This window comes from Rana temporaria, unplaced genomic scaffold (assembly GCF_905171775.1).
Source record: "Rana temporaria unplaced genomic scaffold, aRanTem1.1, whole genome shotgun sequence".
Classification (NCBI taxonomy): Eukaryota; Metazoa; Chordata; class Amphibia; order Anura; family Ranidae; genus Rana; species Rana temporaria.
Window position 1 is genome coordinate 29,482 of NW_024404594.1, and position 15,631 is coordinate 45,112.

The 15,631-nt window shown below is 59.1% G+C and overlaps 1 protein-coding gene across 3 annotated transcripts in view; it reads left to right on the forward strand.

Annotated features, from left to right (window-relative positions):
• Positions 1-15,631, forward strand: part of LOC120922715 (ribosomal protein S6 kinase alpha-6) — a 61,841-nt gene that overhangs the window by 25,718 nt on the left and 20,492 nt on the right. For all 3 annotated transcript variants that reach the window (XM_040334752.1, XM_040334751.1, XM_040334753.1), the window contains 7 exons: positions 324-466; positions 1,502-1,572; positions 9,681-9,769; positions 9,908-9,972; positions 11,251-11,353; positions 13,089-13,213; positions 13,319-13,444. In XM_040334752.1, the coding sequence (XP_040190686.1) occupies positions 324-466; positions 1,502-1,572; positions 9,681-9,769; positions 9,908-9,972; positions 11,251-11,353; positions 13,089-13,213; positions 13,319-13,444 (722 nt within the window). The remainder of the gene's footprint in view (positions 1-323; positions 467-1,501; positions 1,573-9,680; positions 9,770-9,907; positions 9,973-11,250; positions 11,354-13,088; positions 13,214-13,318; positions 13,445-15,631) is intronic.

Consider the following 15,631-nt stretch of genomic DNA (forward strand, 5'->3'; position numbering starts at 1 on the left):
GGCGACTGGCGCTAATGCTGGGGTTTTTATTGTGGCGACTGGCGCTAATGCTGGGGGTTATTATTGTGGCGACTGGCACTAAAGCTGGAGGGTATTATTGTGGCGACTGGCGCTAATGCTGGGGGTTATTATTAATTATTTTCAATGAATTTGTTATGGAATGTACTAGGGACCAATAATAACCCCCAGCAGTGGTATAGAATGGGAAGTACATTTTTGTGGGGATGTTGGTTTTGCGGATCTTCGGGGGAGGGGACTTTTCTAGGTTTGGTTGCACTTTTCTGCTATAAAATGATGATGATTGGGGCTTCTTTATCTTGCAGATTTTGGGCTGAGTAAGGAGTCGGTGGACCATGAGAAGAAGGCGTACTCCTTCTGCGGTACGGTGGAGTATATGGCGCCAGAAGTGGTGAACCGGCGAGGTCACACTCAGAGCGCCGATTGGTGGTCGTTCGGCGTTCTTATGGTACGTTCAATCTTCAACTGAATTCCATCAGATAGAAAAGAGAGCGACGTGCTATCGCGGGAATGCCCCTCCCCCCAGGAAGGACCCTCCCCCCAGGAAGGACCCTCCCCCCAGGAAGGACCCTCCCCCCAGGAAGGACCCCTTTATACCGAGGTCCTCATAATACTTTTATAAGACCCATGCTTTTTTTTTTATGTGACAGTGGCACTAATATAGAGCTCTGATTATGCGTGTCAGTGTTTTTTTTTATTATTATTTTCTTTATTTTTTACAATTTTTTAATTTTATTATTTTTTACAATTTTATTTTATGTTTTATAAAAGGAAAAGCCTGTGATACTTGTGTACATGGGAGGAGCCTGTGATACTTGTGTACATGGGAGGAGCCTGTGATACTTGTGTATATGGGAGGAGCCTGTGATACTTGTGTACATGGGAGGAGCCTGTGATACTTGTGTACATGGGAGGAGCCTGTGATACTTGTGTACATGGGAGGAGCCTGTGATACTTATGTACGTGGGAGGAGCCTGTGATAATTATGTACGTGGGAGGAGCCTGTGATGCTTTAGGAAAATCATGGATTTAATCCATTTTGGAATGAGGCTGTAACATAACAAAATGTGGAGAAAGTGAAGCTCTGTGAGTATTTTCCGGACGCTCTGTAGCTCTCTCTTGGAATGGGGTCGTTGTCTCCTGTAGGAGGGGTTTGGTGTTCAGGTTCCCTCCATTCATTACTATGAAGAGCGATCGATGTTTGTGCCGCATTAATCCTCACTTTGTAATTTCTTCATCACACCCCTTCCCCCGTCTCCGGTAAGTGGCCGCACTTCACCACATCCTGACTAATTGCTCCGCTATTAGCGTTTTATATTCTCTCCCGTTACAGAATCCTCTTTTCCTCGCAAGATTTTGAAATGTGTATTTTTTACAAAGTGACACGCTTACCTCGCCCGTCGTCATGGCAACCCAGAAAAAAAAATTCTTCGCTCTCGCTGTACAAAAAAAAACGTAATTTTGTTAATTTTGTGTCTTTCAGTTTGAAATGCTGACGGGAACGCTCCCCTTCCAAGGGAAAGATCGCAACGAGACCATGAACATGATACTGAAGTGAGTACGTGCCCTGCCCGTGTCCTGCCCTGCCCGTGTTGTGCCCTGCCCGTGTCCTGCCCTGCCCGTGTCCTGCCCTGCCCGTGTCGTGCCCTGCCCGTGTCCTGCCCTGCCCGTGTCCTGCCCTGCCCGTGTCCTGCCCTGCCCGTGTCCTGCCCTGCCCGTGTCCTGCCCGAGTCCTGCCCTGCCCGAGTCCTGCCCTGCCCGAGTCCTGCCCTGCCCGAGTCCTGCCCTGCCCGAGTCCTGCCCTGCCCGTGTCCTGCCCTGCCCGTGTCCTGCCCGTGTCCTGCCCGTGTCCTGCCCTGCCCGTGTCGTGCCCTGCCCGTGTCGTGCCCTGCCCGCGTCCTGCCCGTGTCCTGCCCTGCCCGTGTCCTGCCCTGCCCGTGTCCTGTCCTGCCCATGTCCTGGCCGTGTCTTGGCCGTGTCCTGCCCTGGCCGTGTCCTGCCCTGGCCGTGTCCTGCCCTGGCCGTGTCCTGCCCTGGCCGTGTCCTGCCCTGGCCGTGTCCTGCCCGTGTCCTGCCCTGCCCGTGTCCTGCCCTGCACGGGTCCTGCCCTGCACGGGTCATGTCCTGCCCATGTCCTGCCCGTGTCCTGCCCGTGTCGTGTCCAGCCCTGCCAGTGTCCAGCCCTGCCAGTGTCCAGCCCTGCCCGTGTCGTGTCCTGCCCGTGTCCTGCCCTGCCCGTGTCCTGCCTGTGTCCTGCCCGTGTCCTGCCCTGCCCGTGTCCTGCCCTGCCCGTGTCCTGCCCTGCCCGTGTCCTGCCCTGCCCGTGTCCTGCCCTGCCCGTGTCCTGCCCTGCCCGTGTCCTGCCCATGTCCTGGCCGTGTCTTGTCCGTGTCCTGTCCTGGCCCTGTCCTGCCCTGGCCGTGTCCTGCCCTGCCCGTGTCGTGTCCTGCCCGTGTCGTGTCCTGCCCGTGTCGTGTCCTGCCCGTGTCCTGCCCTGCCCGTGTCCTGCCTGTGTCCTGCCCTGCCCGTGTCCTGCCCTGCCCGTGTCCTGCCCTGCCCGTGTCCTGCCCTGCCCGTGACCTGCCCGTGTCCTGCCCTGCCCGTGCCCTGCCCGTGTCCTGCCCTGCCCGTGTCCTGCCCTGCCCGTGTCCTGCCCTGCCCGTGTCCTGCCCTGCCCGTGTCTTGCCCATGCCCTGCCCGTGCCCTGCCCTGCCCGTGCCCTGCCCGTGTCGTGCCCTGCCCGTGTCGTGCCCTGCCCGTGTCCTGCCCTGCCCGCGTCCTGCCCGTGTCCTGCCCGAGTCCTGCCCTGCCCGAGTCCTGCCCTGCCCGAGTCCTGCCCTGCCCGAGTCCTGCCCTGCCCGAGTCCTGCCCTGCCCGAGTCCTGCCCTGCCCGAGTCCTGCCCTGCCCGAGTCCTGCCCTGCCCGAGTCCTGCCCTGCCCGAGTCCTGCCCTGCCCGTGTCCTGCCCTGCCCGAGTCCTGCCCTGCCCGAGTCCTGCCCTGCCCGAGTCCTGCCCTGCCCGAGTCCTGCCCTGCCCGTGTCGTGCCCTGCCCGTGTCCTGCCCTGCCCGTGTCCTGCCCTGCCCGTGTCCTGCCCTGCCCGTGTCCTGCCCTGCCCGTGTCCTGCCCTGCCCGCGTCCTGCCCGTGTCGTGCCCTGCCCGCGTCCTGCCCGTGTCGTGCCCTGCCCGTGTCGTGCCCTGCCCGCGTCCTGCCCGTGTCGTGCCCTGCCCGAGTCCTGCCCGTGTCCTGCCCTGCCCGTGTCCTGCCCTGCCCGTGTCCTGCCCTGCCCGTGTCCTGCCCTGCCCGCGTCCTGCCCGTGTCCTGCCCTGCCCGCGTCCTGCCCGTGTCCTGCCCATGTCCTGGCCGTGTCTTGGCCGTGTCCTGCCCTGGCCGTGTCCTGCCCTGGCCGTGTCCTGCCCTGCCCGTGTCCTGCCCTGCCCGTGTCCTGCCCTGCACGGGTCCTGTCCTGCCCGTGTCCTGCCCGTGTCGTGTCCTGCCCTGCCAGTGTCCTGCCCTGCCAGTGTCCTGCCCTGCCAGTGTCCTGCCCTGCCCGTGTCCTGCCCGTGTCCTGTCCTGCCCATGTCCTGGCCGTGTCTTGGCCGTGTCCTGCCCTGGCCGTGTCCTGCCCTGGCCGTGTCCTGCCCTGGCCGTGTCCTGCCCTGGCCGTGTCCTGCCCTGGCCGTGTCCTGCCCTGCCCGTGTCCTGCCCTGCACGGGTCCTGCCCTGCACGGGTCCTGTCCTGCCCGTGTCCTGCCCGTGTCGTGTCCTGCCCTGCCAGTGTCCTGCCCTGCCCGTGTCCTGCCCTGCCCGTGTCCTGCCCGTGTCCTGTCCTGCCCATGTCCTGGCCGTGTCTTGTCCGTGTCCTGTCCTGGCCCTGTCCTGCCCTGGCCGTGTCCTGCCCTGCCCGTGTCCTGCCCTGCCCGTGTCCTGCCCTGCCCGTGTCCTGCCCTGCCCGTGTCCTGCCCTGCCCGTGTCCTGCCCTGCCCGTGTCGTGCCCTGCCCGTGTCGTGTCCTGCCCGTGTCCTGCCTGTGTCCTGCCCTGCCCTTGTCCTGCCCTGGCCGTGTCCTGCCCTGGCCGTGTCCTGCCCTGGCCGTGTCCTGCCCTGGCCGTGTCCTGCCCTGGCCGGGTCCTGCCCTGCACGGGTCCTGCCCTGCACGGGTCATGTCCTGCCCATGTCCTGCCCGTGTCCTGCCCTGCCAGTGTCCAGCCCTGCCCGTGTCCTGCCCTGCCCGTGTCCTGCCCTGCCCGTGTCCTGCCCGTGTCCTGCCCTGCCCGTGTCCTGCCCTGCCCGTGTCCTGCCCTGCCCGTGACCTGCCCGTGTCCTGCCCTGCCCGTGCCCTGCCCTGCCCGTGTCCTGCCATGCCCGTGTCCTGCCATGCCCGTGTCCTGCCCTGCCCGTGTCCTGCCCTGCCCGTGTCTTGCCCATGCCCTGCCCGTGCCCTGCCCGTGTCGTGCCCTGCCCGTGTCGTGCCCTGCCCGTGTCGTGCCCTGCCCGTGTCGTGCCCTGCCCGAGTCCTGCCCTGCCCGAGTCCTGCCCTGCCCGAGTCCTGCCCTGCCCGAGTCCTGCCCTGCCCGAGCCCGAGTCCTGCCCTGCCCGAGTCCTGCCCTGCCCGAGTCCTGCCCTGCCCGAGTCCTGCCCTGCCCGAGTCCTGCCCTGCCCGAGTCCTGCCCTGCCCGAGTCCTGCCCTGCCCGAGTCCTGCCCTGCCCGAGTCCTGCCCGAGTCCTGCCCGTGTCGTGCCCGTGTCGTGCCCGTGTCGTGCCCGTGTCGTGCCCGTGTCGTGCCCGTGTCCTGCCCTGCCCGTGACCTGCCCGTGTCCTGCCCTGCCCGTGTCCTGCCCGTGTCCTGCCCTGCCCGTGTCCTGCCCTGCCCGTGACCTGCCCGTGTCCTGCCCTGCCCGTGTCCTGCCCTGCCCGTGTCCTGCCCTGCCCGTGTCGTGCCCTGCCCGTGTCGTGCCCTGCCCGTGTCGTGCCCTGCCCGCGTCGTGCCCTGCCCGCGTCCTGCCCGCGTCCTGCCCTGCCCGTGTCGTGCCCTGCCCGTGTCGTGCCCGTGTCCTGCCCTGCCCGTGTCCTGCCCTGCCCGTGTCCTGCCCTGCCCGTGTCCTGCCCTGCCCGTGTCCTGCCCGTGTCCTGCCCTGCCCGCGTCCTGCCCGTGTCCTGCCCTGCCCGCGTCCTGCCCGTGTCCTGTCCTGCCCATGTCCTGGCCGTGTCCTGCCCTGGCCGTGTCCTGCCCTGCCCGTGTCCTGCCCTGCCCGTGTCCTGCCCTGCCCTGCCCGTGTCCTGCCCTGCCCGTGTCCTGCCCTGCCCGGGTCCTGCCCTGCCCGTGTCCTGCCCTGCCCGTGTCCTGCCCTGCCCGTGTCCTGCCCTGCCCGTGTCCTGCCCGTGTCCTGTCCTGCCCATGTCCTGGCCGTGTCTTGTCCGTGTCCTGTCCTGGCCCTGTCCTGCCCTGGCCGTGTCCTGCCCGTGTCCTGCCCTGCCCGTGTCCTGCCCTGCCCGTGTCCTGCCCTGCCCGTGTCCTGCCCTGCCCGTGTCGTGTCCTGCCTGTGTCCTGCCCTGCCCGTGTCCTGCCCTGCCCGTGTCCTGCCCTGCCCGTGTCCTGCCCTGCCCGTGTCCTGCCCTGCCCGTGTCCTGCCCTGCCCGTGTCCTGCCCTGCCCGTGACCTGCCCGTGTCCTGCCCTGCCCGTGTCCTGCCCTGCCCGTGTCCTGCCCTGCCCGTGTCCTGCCCTGCCCGTGTCCTGCCCTGCCCGTGTCCTGCCCTGCCCGTGTCCTGCCCTGCCCGTGTCTTGCCCGTGCCCTGCCCGTGCCCTGCCCGTGCCCTGCCCGTGTCGTGCCCTGCCCGTGTCGTGCCCTGCCCGTGCCCTGCCCGTGTCCTGCCCTGCCCGTGTCCTGCCCTGCCCGTGTCCTGCCCTGCCCGTGTCCTGCCCTGCCCGTGTCCTGCCCTGCCCGTGACCTGCCCGTGTCCTGCCCTGCCCGTGTCCTGCCCGTGTCCTGCCCTGCCTGTGTCCTGCCCTGCCCGTGACCTGCCCGTGTCCTGCCCTGCCCGTGTCCTGCCCTGCCCGTGTCCTGCCCTGCCCGTGTCCTGCCCTGCCCGTGTCCTGCCCTGCCCGTGTCCTGCCCTGCCCGTGTCTTGCCCATGCCCTGCCCGTGCCCTGCCCGTGCCCTGCCCGTGTCGTGCCCTGCCCGTGTCGTGCCCTGCCCGTGTCGTGCCCTGCCCGTGTCGTGCCCTGCCCGTGCCCTGCCCGTGTCCTGCCCTGCCCGTGTCCTGCCCTGCCCGTGTCCTGCCCTGCCCGTGTCCTGCCCTGCCCGTGTCCTGTACTTGTCCTGCCCGTGTCCTGTACTTGTCCTGCCCGTGTCCTGTACTTGTCCTGCCCGTGTCCTGTACTTGTCCTGCCCGTGTCTTGTACTTGTCCTGCCCGTGTCTTGTACTTGTCCTGCCCGTGTCTTGTACTTGTCCTGCCCGTGTCTTGTACTTGTCCTGCCCGTGTCTTGTACTTGTCCTGCCCGTGTCTTGTACTTGTCCTGCCCGTGTCCTGTACTTGTCCTGCCCGTGTCTTGTACTTGTCCTGCCCGTGTCTTGTACTTGTCCTGCCCGTGTCTTGTACTTGTCCTGCCCGTGTCTTGTACTTGTCCTGCCCGTGTCTTGTACTTGTCCTGCCCGTGTCTTGTACTTGTCCTGCCAGTGTCTTGTACTTGTCCTGCCCGTGTCTTGTACTTGTCCTGCCCGTGTCTTGTACTTGTCCTGCCCGTGTCTTGTACTTGTCCTGCCCGTGTCTTGTACTTGTCCTGCCCGTGTCTTGTACTTGTCCTGCCCGTGTCTTGTACTTGTCCTGCCCTGCCCGTGCCCTGTACTTGTCCTGCCTGTGTCCTGCCCTGCCCATGTCCTGCCCTTGCCCTGTACTTGTCCTGCCCGTGTCGTGCCCTGCCCGTGCCCTGCCCGTGTCCTGCCCGTGTCCTGCCCTGCCCGTGTTTTACCCTGCCCTGCCCGTGTCTTGTACTTGTCCTGCCCGTGTCTTGTACTTGTCCTGCCCGTGTCTTGTACTTGTCCTGCCCGTGTCTTGTACTTGTCCTGCCCGTGTCTTGTACTTGTCCTGCCCGTGTCTTGTACTTGTCCTGCCCGTGTCTTGTACTTGTCCTGCCCGTGTCTTGTACTTGTCCTGCCCGTGTCTTGTACTTGTCCTGCCCGTGTCTTGTACTTGTCCTGCCCGTGTCTTGTACTTGTCCTGCCCGTGTCTTGTACTTGTCCTGCCCGTGTCTTGTACTTGTCCTGCCCGTGTCTTGTACTTGTCCTGCCCGTGTCTTGTACTTGTCCTGCCCGTGTCTTGTACTTGTCCTGCCCGTGTCTTGTACTTTCCCTGCCCGTGTCTTGTACTTGTCCTGCCCGTGTCTTGTACTTGTCCTGCCCGTGTCTTGTACTTGTCCTGCCTGTGTCTTGTACTTGTCCTGCCCGTGTCTTGTACTTGTCCTGCCTGTGTCTTGTACTTGTCCTGCCCGTGTCTTGTACTTGTCCTGCCTGTGTCTTGTACTTTCCCTGCCCATTCTGTACTGTTCTGTAGGCAGCCTGTAGTGGGTGGAGCCTGCTGGGCCCCGCCCACAGGTCTGCTCTCTCCTTGTGCAGGGGGGGCTAGTCTTGTCTCCGCCCCTTTCTGTAGTTTTCTTTAGGCAGCCTGCCCTGCCCGTGTCTTGCCCATGCCCTGCCCGTGTCGTGCCCTGCCCGTGTCGTGCCCTGCCCGTGTCGTGCCCTGCCCGTGTCGTGCCCTGCCCGTGTCGTGCCCTGCCCGTGCCCTGCCCGTGTCCTGCCCTGCCCGTGTCCTGCCCTGCCCGTGTCCTGCCCTGCCCGTGTCCTGCCCTGCCCGTGTCCTGCCCTGCCCGTGTCCTGCCCTGCCCGTGCCCTGCCCGTGTCGTGCCCTGCCCGTGTCGTGCCCTGCCCGTGTCGTGCCCTGCCCGTGTCCTGCCCTGCCCGTGTCCTGCCCTGCCCGTGTCCTGCCCTGCCCGTGTCCTGCCCTGCCCGTGTCTTGCCCATGCCCTGCCCGTGCCCTGCCCGTGTCCTGTACTTGTCCTGCCCGTGTCCTGTACTTGTCCTGCCCGTGTCCTGTACTTGTCCTGCCCGTGTCTTGTACTTGTCCTGCCCGTGTCTTGTACTTGTCCTGCCCGTGTCTTGTACTTGTCCTGCCCGTGTCTTGTACTTGTCCTGCCCGTGTCTTGTACTTGTCCTGCCAGTGTCTTGTACTTGTCCTGCCCGTGTCTTGTACTTGTCCTGCGCGTGTCTTGTACTTGTCCTGCGCGTGTCTTGTACTTGTCCTGCGCGTGTCTTGTACTTGTCCTGCGCGTGTCTTGTACTTGTCCTGCGAGTGTCTTGTACTTGTCCTGCGCGTGTCTTGTACTTGTCCTGCGCGTGTCTTGTACTTGTCCTGCGCGTGTCTTGTACTTGTCCTGCGCGTGTCTTGTACTTGTCCTGCGCGTGTCTTGTACTTGTCCTGCGCGTGTCTTGTACTTGTCCTGCGCGTGTCTTGTACTTGTCCTGCCCGTGCCTTGTACTTGTCCTGCCCGTGTCTTGTACTTGTCCTGCCCGTGTCTTGTACTTGTCCTGCCCGTGTCTTGTACTTGTCCTGCCCGTGTCTTGTACTTGTCCTGCCCGTGTCTTGTACTTGTCCTGCCCGTGTCTTGTACTTGTCCTGCCCGTGTCTTGTACTTGTCCTGCCCGTGTCTTGTACTTGTCCTGCCTGTGTCTTGTACTTGTCCTGCCCGTGTCTTGTACTTGTCCTGCCCGTGTCTTGTACTTGTCCTGCCCGTGTCTTGTACTTGTCCTGCCCGTGTCTTGTACTTGTCCTGCCCGTGTCTTGTACTTGTCCTGCCCGTGTCTTGTACTTGTCCTGCCCGTGTCTTGTACTTGTCCTGCCCGTGTCTTGTACTTGTCCTGCCCGTGTCTTGTACTTGTCCTGCCCGTGTCTTGTACTTGTCCTGCCCGTGTCTTGTACTTGTCCTGCCCGTGTCTTGTACTTGTCCTGCCCGTGTCTTGTACTTGTCCTGCCCGTGTCTTGTACTTGTCCTGCCCGTGTCTTGTACTTTCCCTGCCCATTCTGTATTGTTCTATAGGCAGCCTGTAGTGGGTGGAGCCTGCTGGGCCCTGCCCACAGGTCTGCTCTCACCTTGTGCAGGGGGGGGGGCTAGTCTTGTCTCCGCCCCTTTCTGTAGTGTTCTTTAGGCAGCCTGCTGGGCCCCTCCCACAGCTCTGCTCCCTATCCTTGTGCAGGGAGACTGGACTTGTCTCCGCCTCCTCCTGTAGTTTTCTGAAGTAGGTGGAGCCTGCTGCCCCCCCCCCCCCCCCCCCCACAGCTCGGCCGGGTCTTTATTGCTTTTTCTGGAGAAATCTAGTTTTTGTTACGGAATCTCTCTAATAGGAATGAAAATAACAATAAAATGGATCTCATTATGTTTGGGAAGGTTCCGATGTCTGTGAAGGTTCTTCTTCATCCCGGTCATCGTATTGGAAGATGGGAACATTCTTCTTGTGACATTTATATCCTGGTGACAACTGCCCCCCCCCCCCATTACTTCTATGGGTGTCACTTCACAGAAAACCCCAGTAGCAAAAAATCTTTTTTTTTACCCCCCCCTTTAAAATCCCCCCCAGGCCCCTGTGTGTTAACACTTTCCTCTCCCGCAGGTCTAAGCTCGGGATGCCGCAGTTCTTGAGCTCCGAAGCGCAGAGTCTGCTGAGAATGTTGTTCAAGCGAAATCCATCAAACCGATTAGGTGAGAAACATTAACCCAACGCGTTTCGCCCATTTCTCTGGTTTATAAACCTAAACCGGATACATCCTAAATATAGAATCGTTTGTCCATCCAGAAAGCGGCTCTTTAACCTCATTGGTTGGAATCTCTCTGTTCTAGGTGCCGGCCTGGACCGGGTAGAGGAGATAAAACGACACCCGTTCTTTGCTACCATTGACTGGAATGTAAGTTTTTTTTTTGTTTGTTTTATTTGGTTTTATCTACATTGTGTGTGTGTGTGTGTGTGTGTGTGCACATTTGAGTTGGGCCCGCTTTTTGCAGCTATAAGAGCTTCAACGCTTTGGTGCTGGGGTTGGGATCTGTGCTGGTGTTGGGCCTCGGGCACAATCCTGGAGTTGAGGTTGGTGCTGGAGTAGAGAATGGTGTTGGGCTTGGTGCTGGAAATTGGACTTATTGCTGGGGTTGGGCTTGGTGCTGGAGTTGGGCTTGGTGCTGGAGTTGGGCTTGGTGCTGGGGTTGGGCTTGGTGCTGGGGTTGGGCTTGGTGCTGGAGTTGGGCTTGGTGCTGGAGTTGGGCTTGGTGCTGGAGTTGGGCTTGGTGCTGGAGTTGGGCTTGGTGCTGGAGTTGGGCTTGGTGCTGGAGTTGGGCTTGGTGCTGGGGTTGGGCTTGGTGCTGGGGTTGGGCTTGGTGCTGGAGTTGGGCTTGGTGCTGGAGTTGGGCTTGGTGCTGGAGTTGGGCTTGGTGCTGGAGTTGGGCTTGGTGCTGGAGTTGGGCTTGGTGCTGGAGTTGGGCTTGGTGCTGGTCTTTGTGCTGAAGTTGGTGTTGGGCACAATCCTGGAGTTGAGGTTGGTGCTGGAGTATAGAATGGTGTTGGGCTTGGTTCTGAAGTTGGGGTTGGTGCTGGAGTTGGGCTTTTTGCTTGGTGCTGGGCACAATCCTGGAGTTGAGGTTGGTGCTGGAGTTGGGCTTGATGCTGGAGTCGGGCTCGGGCTCGGTGCTGGAGTTGGGCACAATCCTGGAGTAGAGAATGGTGTTGGGTTTGGTTCTGGAGTTGGGGTTGGTGCTGGAGTTGGGCACAATCCTGGAGTTGAGGTTGGTGCTGGAGTTGGGCTTGATGCTGGAGTCGGGCTCGGTGCTGGAGTTGGGCACAATCCTGGAGTAGAGAATGGTGTTGGGTTTGGTTCTGGAGTTGGGGTTGGTGCTGGAGTTGGGCACAATCCTGGAGTTGGGGTTGGTGCTGGAGTACAGAATGGTGTTGGGCGTGGTTCTGGAGTTGGAGTTGGGGTGGTTTAGTGTGCGGGAAATGATGAGTTTGGTACGATGTCCTCTTGTTGGAAGGCCTGGAGTCCGGGGCCTCAGCCGTGTTGTTACACAGAGCAGCCTGTACTCTACAATGTGTAGATTTCTAGGAGGACATCGGAGATGAAGGTCTCCTCCACAGAGGTTCCTTTATTGTGCTGATCTCCTCCTTTGTCTGACTTTCTCCTCTTCTCTGTTTTTAGAAGCTGTACCGGCAAGAAATCCAACCCCCTTTTAAACCCGCGTCTGGAAAACCCGAAGACACGTTCTGTTTTGATCCGGAGTTCACAGCCAAAACGCCGAAAGGTTTGTTGATTTTAATTCTCTTTCAACATTGTAACAAGTCGATCTCGTCCGGTATAAACTGAGAATTCAGGTGGAGGGTGAGAGCTGACAAGAGCGTCGTCTGGGGGTCACCTATCCACCGATCACTGATGGGATGACATGTCTCCGAGCACCTCCGAGTGTTTGCAAGTGTCTCCGAGCACCTCCGAGTGTCTCCGACACCTCTGGCCAAATGCGGTTCTGCACACCCCAGAGGCTTGAATCCTGATAGTCTTGCGTGAGAACGCTCGCAATAGCTCGGAAACTGTGTTGCTCAATGTGAAAATTGAAAGGTTTAACGTAAAAATGTCATTATGTTGATGAGGGGAAACCAGGGAAGGACGAATTTAAGCAGAATAAACTTCAACTTTAAGAGGTGGCATTATCGTCTTATTACAGGAAGTTGAGGGCTCATTACAGGAAGTTGAGGGCTTATTACAGGAAGTTGAGGGCTTATTACAGGAAGTTGGGGGCTCATTACAGGAAGTTGGGGGCTCATTACAGGAAGTTGGGGGCTCATTTACAGGAAGTTGGGGCTCATTACAGGAAGTTGGGGCTCATTACAGGAAGTTGGGGCTCATTACAGGAAGTTGGGGCTCATTTACAGGAAGTTGGGGCTCATTTACAGGAAGTTGGGGCTCATACAGGAAGTTGGGGGGTGTTTATTACAAGAAGTTTGGGGGGCTCATTACAGGAAGTTGGGGGCTCATTACAGGAAGTTGGGGGCTCATTACAGGAAGTTGAGGGCTCATACAGGAAGTTGAGGGCTCATACAGGAAGTTGAGGGCTCATACAGGAAGTTGGAGGCTCATTACAGGAAGTTGGGGGCTCATTACAGGAAGTTGGGTGCTCAATACAGGAAGTTGGGTGCTCAATACAGGAAGTTGGGGGCTCAATACAGGAAGTTGGGGGCTCAATACAGGAAGTTGGGGGCTCATTACAGGAAGTTGGGGGCTCATTACAGGAAGTTGGGGGCTCATTTCAGGAAGTTGGGGGGCTCATTTCAGGAAGTTGGGAGGCTCAATACAGGAAGTTGGGGGCTCAATACAGGAAGTTGGGGGCTCAATACAGGAAGTTGGGGGCTCAATACAGGAAGTTGGGGGCTCAATACAGGAAGTTGGGGGCTCAATACAGGAAGTTGGGGGCTCATTACAGTTAGTTGGGGGCTCATTACAGTTAGTTGGGGGCTCATTACAGGAAGTTGGGGGCTCATTACAGGAAGTTGGGGGCTCATTACAGGAAGTTGGGGGCTCATTACAGGAATTCGGGGGCTCATTACAGGAATTCGGGGGCTCATACAGGAAGTTGGGGGCTCATTACAGGAAGTTGGGGACTCATTACAGGAAGTTGGGGACTCATTACAGGAAGTTGGGGGCTCATTACAGGAAGTTGGGGACTCATTACAGTTAGTTGGGGGCTCATTACAGTTAGTTGGGGGCTCATTACAGGAAGTTGGGGGCTCATTACAGGAAGTTGGGGACTCATTACAGGAAGTTGGGGGGCTCATTACAGGAAGTTGGGGACTCATTACAGGAAGTTGGGGGGCTCATTACAGGAAGTTGGGGGCTCATTGAGTTTCTGACAGATCAATCGTTATTTTTCTGAAATTGCAACATTTTAAAGAGACAGAACTTGTATGGAGGTCTCTCTTCTGAACCGCAGACAGTAATAGACATCTGTAGAGTAACGTCTTCTCCCTCCCTGGTGTCCCCCCCAGACTCTCCCGGAGTTCCCCCCAGTGCCAACGCCCACCAGCTCTTCAAAGGCTTCAGCTTTGTGGCTCCGTCCCCCATTGAGGAGCATAAAATCTCCTCCATCACCACCAGCCTGCCCATTGTACAGGTAAGTCCTATTCAGCTTTCAGGGGATTGGACGGCACTTCTGTTAACCAACAAGCTCATCCTCACTCTGCAGTAACTCGGGTTTGCCTCTCCTCCTCCTCCGCAGCAATTCCACGGAAGCCGGGCGCAGTTCATAGACATCTACGACCTCAAGGAAGATATTGGTGTCGGCTCTTATTCCATCTGTAAACGCTGCGTCCACCGGGCGACCAACATGGAGTTCGCAGTCAAGGTACAGAACGGGGGCTTCCTGCAGGAGCTCCTCATAGTTGAGGGGACTTTGTACAGAAAAGAGAAGTTCCAAATACTACACATCACTGCAACCCAGTGGTGGGCATAGTAAGACCAACCTCATCACCACAACCCAGCGGTGGGCATAGTAAGACCAGCCTCATCACCACAACCCAGTGGTGGGCATAGTGAGACCAGCCTCATCACCACAACCCAGCGGTGGGCATAGTGAGACCAACCTCATCACCACAATCCAGCGGTGGGCATAGTAAGACCAACCTCATCACCACAACCCAGCGGTGGGCATAGTAAGACCAACCTCATCACCACAACCCAGCGGTGGGCATAGTAAGACCAGCCTCATCACCACAACCCAGCGGTGGGCATAGTAAGACCAGCCTCATCACCACAACCCAGTGGTGGGCATAGTGAAACCAGCCTCATCACCACAACCCAGTGGTGGGCATAGTGAGACCAGCCTCATCACCACAACCCAGTGGTGGGCATAGTAAGACCAACCTCATCACCACAACCCAGTGGTGGGCATAGTAAGACCAGCCTCATCGCCACAACCCAGCGGTGGGCATATTATGACCAGCCTCATCACCACAACCCAGTGGTGGGCATAGTAAGACCAACCTCATCACCACAACCCAACGGTGGGCATAGTAAGACCAACCTCATCACCACAACCCAGTGGTGGGCATAGTGAGACCAGCCTCATCACCACAACCCAGTGGTGGGCATAGTAAGACCAACCTCATCACCACAACCCAGTGGTGGGCATAGTGAGACCAGCCTCATCACCACAACCCAGCGGTGGGCATAGTGAGACCAGCCTCATCACCACAACCCAGTGGTGGGCATAGTGAGACCAGCCTCATCACCACAACCCAGTGGTGGGCATAGTGAGACCAACCTCATCACCACAACCCAGCGGTGGGCATAGTAAGACCAACCTCATCACCACAACCCAGCGGTGGGCATAGTAAGACCAGCCTCATCACCACAACCCAGTGGTGGGCATAGTAAGACCAGCCTCATCACCACAACCCAGTGGTGGGCATAATAGTAGGACCAGCCTCATCACCACAACCCTGCGTTGGGCATAGTAAGACAAGCCTCATCACCACAGCCCAGTGGTGGGCATAGTAAGACCAACCTCATCACCACAACCCAGCGGTGGGCATAGTAAGACCAACCTCATCACCACAACCCAGCGGTGGGCATAGTGAGACCAGCCTCATCACCACAACCCAGTGGTGGGCATAGTGAGACCAACCTCATCACCACAACCCAGCGGTGGGCATAGTAAGACCAACCTCATCACCACAACCCAGCGGTGGGCATAGTAAGACCAGCCTCATCACCACAACCCAGTGGTGGGCATAGTAAGACCAGCCTCATCACCACAACCCTGCGTTGGGCATAGTAAGACAAGCCTCATCACAACAGCCCAGCGGTGGGCATAGTAAGACCAACCTCATCACCACAACCCAGCGGTGGGCATAGTAAGACCAACCTCATCACCACAACCCAGCGGTGGGCATAGTGAGACCAGCCTCATCACCACAACCCAGCGGTGGGCATAGTAGGACCAACCCCAGCCTAGCTCTGTCCAGGCCACCCACTGGTGCGTTTCGTCCCTGCCCATGGGTCCACCTCCATGACTAAGCCCCATGGGTGAGGCGAAACATGTTGGTATGGCAATCTCCCCAGCTGAGCTGTTGTGTTCTGACAGGGGGATGTCAGAATCCCCCCCCCCCCCACCCACCAGAACACATCGGATGCTGACCGGCAGACCTTTTTCGGTCATGCCCATTTCACAGAAGTCGGACACTTTTGACACTATTTTGGGACCAGTGACATTTATAGATCGATCTGCGCTATAAAAATGCACTGATTACTGTGTAAATGTCACTGGCAGGGAAGGGGTTAACCACTAGGGGGCGATCAAGGGGTTAACTGTGTTCCCTTGTGTGTGTTCTAACTGTAGGAGAGATGATTTAGGGAAATGTGATACAGATGATGATCTCTAAAAGGCTCCGATAGAAGCTGAACGTTCCGCCGCGCTTTGCACGCGTCGTCGTCTTTTTATCTCATTTGGCGGGAATTCATTTGATATAAAAGTGAAACGTCTTAGTGACCGTTTATTCTGGTTTGTTACATTGTTGGCGGATTTTTGTTG